At 48.0% G+C, this 5,956-nt stretch overlaps 1 protein-coding gene across 1 annotated transcript; it reads right to left on the reverse strand.

The window, feature by feature from the left end:
* Nucleotides 1-381: 381 nt before the first annotated feature.
* On the reverse strand, nucleotides 382-3,863 carry HOXC9 (homeobox C9). The gene is given in 3 exon segments (XM_052809620.1): nucleotides 382-1,214; nucleotides 3,283-3,456; nucleotides 3,459-3,863. Coding segments are annotated over 3 exon segments (804 nt in total). The 5' UTR covers nucleotides 3,844-3,863; the 3' UTR covers nucleotides 382-969.
* Nucleotides 3,864-5,956: the final 2,093 nt, after the last annotated feature.

A 5,956-nucleotide genomic window follows, 5' to 3' on the forward strand; every position in this document is an offset into this window, starting at 1 on the left:
GATAAGGCAGAAGCTCCCCCTGAGTGGATGGCAGAGAGCGGATGCCTTTGCCAGCTCCTCTATTCCCAGCATCCATATTTAGTCTTTTTACATATCCTTCGATTGCCTGGGGTCATAAATTAGTACAATTAATTATCCCAATCTAAAATTGATGGCACATATAACCCTTACCTCAGCGCCTTTTTATTATGGTACTCTGAAATAGAAAAGTGCTGGGGAAGGAAGCAGAAATCTCCGCTCTCCTCCGGCTGCGGGGGATGCTCGGGTCCGCCCCGCCGAGGCACCGGCACCGGCACCGGCACTGGCTGGCAAAGCCCCGGGGCTGCTCCTCTGCAAAGGGCTTTAAATAAAAAGACACCTACATACTGATTTTTTTCTTTTTTTTTCTTTTTTTTTTTTTTCCCGTGACGTTAGGTATATTTACATAGAGCTGCTCTACAATAGCGAACATAACAATATTACAGAACGGTTCTGAGACGAGAATAAAATACACAAATAAGTACAGCAGAAACGTTCAACACCGTGACAGAACATCATTGAGCCATATTCCCTTCAGTCTTATTTTTTTTTTCTCTTTTTCCTCTCTTTTGTACAAAATATTCACTCACGAGCTCGCGGAATTAAAAAATAAAAATACTGGATAAGTTTAATTTATGAAATAAAATACTAAAAAAAAATAAATTCAAGTACTTCTTGTGTTTGTTTTCTGAGGAGGACAAAACAAAAAAACAGGAAGAGAAAGGAAGAGAAAACAACCCCCCCCAACATCTTTCTTTTATTTAGTTGCATTTTAGAAAAGACTCGTGTCCCAAAACGCTTGCTGTGTTTGCCTATAATGCTAAACATTCATCCGCACATTCAAAGTCAGAAACATTTCAACCCCAAAAACCAGCCTCTTTTTTTTTTCTTTTTTTTCTTTTTTTTTTTTTCCTCTCCACCCTCGTTTCTCATTGACTGACTTTGCCAACTTTATTGCTGTTCTTTATCGGTTTTTTCTTTATTCATTTTCTTCATTTTCATTCGCCTGTTCTGAAACCAGATTTTGACTTGGCGTTCAGTGAGATTAAGGACTCTGGCTACTTCGTACCTCCGGTCCCGTGTAAGGTACATATTGAATAAAAACTCTTTTTCCAGTTCCAGGGTCTGATACTTTGTGTAAGGACATCTTTTCTTCCTCGTGGAGCGCGCATGAATCCAATTTGCGACGGGATTGTCTGAGAAAGAGATTTTTATATTTTTGGGGGGGGTAAAAAAAATCAGTGTACACAGCTGGCCTTTCTTCCCTCCCCCCCTCCACGCCCTGACGTATCTATAGAAAGAAACCTGTTTAATTAGCAGATCTTACCTAAATATTTTAAGTGACCTTCAGAAGAGTTTAATCTGTTATTTTGGAGGGGTCATTTCCTTCTCTTTTGCTGCTGTTCTCACATAAAAGTTTCAGTAAATAAAACTGTAGCAATGGGGTTTAAAATAATAATTATCCACATGACTGCTACTAGCAGTAATCTAAGAACATAGTCATAAAAAGTCAAAATTCCCACCATTTCATAGGCCCATAAACTCTTTTTACACCTCAGCTCTCCAATACTTTCCCTAGAAGCTTTCCCAGACCTGGAAAGCCGAGTTTGTTTTTTTAATATCTTAAGGATGACACGCGAGATGTCCCACTGGCTCCCAGAAAATTGGCTTTTTTTTTTTTTTTCCCCCTCCCCCCCTTCTTCCCCCACCCACCCCCCAACCTAAAGGACCTTCCACGCTGCTGCCACATCCCCGCACGGTCAGGGGAGCAAAACCCCATCGCTCCCTTCCTTGGGAGAAGGTTTTTTTTCCCCCTCTGCCCGTTTTAGGCAGCTGCCTGCCAGCAAAAGGAGACTTTCGTCCCCTGATTCCTCGACTTATTTTTATCACGAGGGTGCCTGGCACCAGCCCGCCTGTCATAAATAGAGGTGGGAGCTCCTTCCCAGACAGACAGACAGACAGATACCGAGGCACCAAGGTGCTCCCAAGCTGCTGTCACCCAGCTTTATCGCTCGGAAATCACCCGCTTCTTAGGCCGGGGGGTGAGGGGGGGGGGGGGTCGTCCCACCAAAGCCAAGGCACGGCCGAGCGGTTGCGGGGGCGTGCGGTACCCCGGTGGGTGCACCCGCAGCATCCCCCCCCCGCAGCATCCTCTGCGGATGCTGAGCTCCTCTCCGGGAGGGTTGGCGAGGAGGGGGTGGGTTGCTTTGGGGTGGGTTTTTTTTTGTTTTGTTTTGTTTTTTTAAATCCCCGGAGCTGAGCTGACCTCCTGCCTGCACAACAACCCCCCCCTACCCCCCCCAGGAGCTGGTCCCCTCTGCAGAGCTGGGGTCCAGGCTCCCTGCGCTGCAGGCTGGAGGTGAGGATGATGCTGGCGGTTACCTGACTCCTGTCCCTACAATGTTCAAGGTTTCCTGATGGCTGGGTTGGGGTTTTGGGTTTTTTTTTTTTTTTGGTTCTTCCCCCCCTCCCCTCCCCTCTCACTTGGGCTGCAGAAGATGTTTCTTCAAGTGTATGGTCCAATGTCCTGCGCTGGCTGCCTTTTGCCCTCAGCTACCTCCACACACTTAGTTTATGCCTTTACAATTCCAATTTTCCTCCTTACGTCTCCCCTACAGCCCCAGCCCCGGCCCCCCCAGCCAGGGCACCCACCTTTTCATTTATTCCCACGTGTTGGAGCATTTTATGAATAATTGCACCGGTGGAGCTTTTATTGATTTTCAAAATAGATAAAGAGACACCTCTGCGTTTACCCGGAGATGTTCCTTTCCCCTCCCCAGAAAAACCCACATCAGTACGTTCCCTTCCAGCCGGCTACAACTCTTCCTTGTTCTTTGAAAGTGGAAATATTTGAAAGCGAAGAGGCTTCTCCCTCTGCCTACCCCCCTCTCGCTCCCTCTCACACACGCACTCTCCTTCTCTCTCTCTATTTTTTTCCCCCTTTTTTCTTTCTTTTTGTTTTAATTCCCCCCGGTGGAAGGTGATGAATATTGGATCAAAGAAGCCAAGAGCCCCCCCCGCCCCCCCTTGCCAAAAAAACCAAAAACCAAACCAAAAACCGAACCAAAAAAGACTAAAGAGCCCCAAACAAAGTACAGATATTCGCTCTCCGGCTCTGCTAGGCGGACTCGCTCAAACCCCCAGATCTTCCTGCGTATCTGGAGTTTTAGGGTCGGGCTCTCTAAGGTAATTTCATTTTATTGAGTAGGGTCCTGGAAGCCGTAATGCCTCCCCGGGTCGTAAACAAGAATGACTTCGACTTACTAGGGTCTAATTCGTGCTTTTCTTCTTTGTGTTTGCTGGAAGCGATGGCTTCGGACTCCGGGGAAGGAATTGTCTGCGCTGCTCTGTCTCTCAGCTCCCCCGGAGCCCCGTACATGTAGTCCGCGTAGCCGCGACCGTCGGCGGGGCCGCACTCCCCCCGTCGCCCGGGGAAGCGTCGGGTTTGAGGCCGTAGGGGCGAGCACCGGGGGCGAAGGCCGGGAAGGAGACGGCCCCGGCGAGGGGTTCCAGCCAAGTCCGCATGTACCTGGGCTCGGCCCCCACGGGTGCCTGGGGGGCGTAGGGGTGGTAGCCCACGGAGGATTGGGAGTGGACGGGAGCCCAGGAGGTGGTAAAAACGGCCGGCTTGGGGGCGAAACTGCAGGATGGAAAGTCGGCACAGTCCGGGACTAATCCTGACGGTCGGGCGGCAGCCGGGTGGGAGGCAGAGCTGGGGAACCTGGAGGCCAAGAGCTCTTCGTTCTCGTGGCTTATCAAGGAGTCAACATAGTAGTTGCTTATGGGGCCAGAAGCCGACATGGTTCCCCCCTCTTTTACATTCATAAGATTATTGTATGAACTGTATGTGTACTTTTTATCTTCTCATAGAACAATCAGGCAGGTAATTATTTTTTCAGCCTTTCCCAGTGTGCCATTGGCTGCCCGCCCTCACGTGATTGTATTTACCCAAAAATATAGCGTGGATCAATCCGCAGGTCTTTTTTTTTTTTTTTCCCTTTTTTTTTTTTTTTTTTTTTTTTTAATAAGCCGACCCGGCTTTTCCTAAAACTGCTGGCAATGGGGCGGAGATGGGGAGGAGGGAGGCTCGGCCGGTCCCCAGCCGGGGGATGCTCTACCCGCGGGCTGGGGGGGGGGGGGGGGGGCGAGATTTGCCCTGGCGCTGAGGAAGGTGGAAGGTAATTGTGGAAGGTAGTCCAGGAACTATTTCTTGACGTAATTTGTCTCTGTCCTTTGCTTCTGCAGCTTCTAGCCTCTAATGGATACATTAAATTGAATATCGGTGGGAAGGGGAGAGGGGAGAAGTGCGGTGGAGGTGGGCTCCCCACTTGGAGAAGGGAGCTGGGGGGGGGAGAAGCTTTTAGCCTAAAAGCAAAAGGGGCTTTTGTCATCTTTTGCAGCGCTGTCTCATCGTCAGGCTGCTGAGCAGCTGAGAAATCCGTGGGGCACAGGCACGTCTAGTCCTGCTTTAGGAAAGAAGTGTCTTCAGGAGGGGGGGAAAAAAATATATGTATAGTACGAGGAGCATCTTTGAAAAGAGGAGGGGGAAATAATAATATCACCCCCCCCCAAAAAAAAAAAAAAAAGGCTGAGCTTTTGCAGTGAAAGGCTGCATTATTCGGCAAGTAGTCGTGGATGTTTTTATGTCCTTCAATAAAATTTTTACGAGGATCATTTGATTGTTCATAAATGTGTCGTTCATTAATAAAACCGTAGGACTGAGTTTCAGCTATATAGCTGAGGATGAGAGAGCTTTTGCATATCAGGAGGAAGCAACAATGTGTGGTGGGCACATGATTGTTCTTATTTTTTTCTCTTTTTGTTAACGCCTGGAAACTTTTCTTTTTGCACCAAATCGATTGAAGAAGTTGGGAGCGTTAAAAAATCGGTGATAGCCTGCCTGCATTTTGAGAGAATAACCTTTCTTTTGTAAGGAAAGACAGGTAGGTAAATAGCTCACGCCCATTGGAGTCTGAAAGAAGGGAGTTAGGCGATTTCTCTGGAAGAAAAAAAAAAAATTAAGATACCTAACCAAAACTAACCTCTCCTGATTTTTTTTAGCAACCGAACCCCCCAAACCCATGGATTGTCTGGGCTCTCCAGGGCTCTCCATCACCTCGGGTTTTCGAGGGCTGGGGGGACAGGGAGGGAAATGGTCACAATTTGCAAGAAGAAGGAGAAGTGTGGGCTCAGGAGGGGATGGGGGGTCCTCCAGGGGAGAGGGAGGCAAGGGGGGGGGCCGGCAGGGTGTCTCCAGTGATGCAGCATTCACCAGTGACAGGCGGTCTGTCCAGTCTGTGCAAGTCCCACGGACGGACACGGCAGAAAGCTCTTCAATTATTATTGGGGGTTTTTCTTTCCCCCCTCGGTAAGTTGCATGGGAAATGCGAGCAGGAGGAGGAAAGAGGTTAAGGCAGATTCAGGGATAAACAGGCAAGAAGGAGTGATGCTGCCAGGAGACTCCCCCCAGCCCCTCCAAAACTTACCCCCTCAGCTGAAGCCAGGATAAAATCCTGCACCTCAGTCCACAGGGCTCGAGGAAAAAAAAAAAAAAAAAAAAAAAAAGCACAAGGCTGCCCTCGCTGCTGGTCGAAATGGGATTTCCCCCTCGAAAAATAGGAAGGCTTTAAAATAAAAATATGACGGGGGTGTTTGTCAAGGGGACTCCGGATTTTCCAAATTCGAAGAGAAAAGTCATCGACTCTCTCCCCCACAGAATTTATTCCTCATTCCGTTTAAAGTCCCCTGCTTTATGTGAGCCCTTAAAGGGAAATATTCCTGCAGGAGCAGAACGTCTTCTTTGGCCTTTATCGAGACCAATTTATCTGTCAATCACCAGTCTCCAATGACGGTTATTTTTATGTTCGCGAGGAAAAAAAAATATATATATATATACTCATCATTCTTTTATCTATTCCCATTTGAAAAATACTTACTC

The sequence above is a fragment of the Harpia harpyja genome, chromosome 15 (assembly GCF_026419915.1).
Source record: "Harpia harpyja isolate bHarHar1 chromosome 15, bHarHar1 primary haplotype, whole genome shotgun sequence".
Lineage (NCBI taxonomy): Eukaryota > Metazoa > Chordata > Aves > Accipitriformes > Accipitridae > Harpia > Harpia harpyja.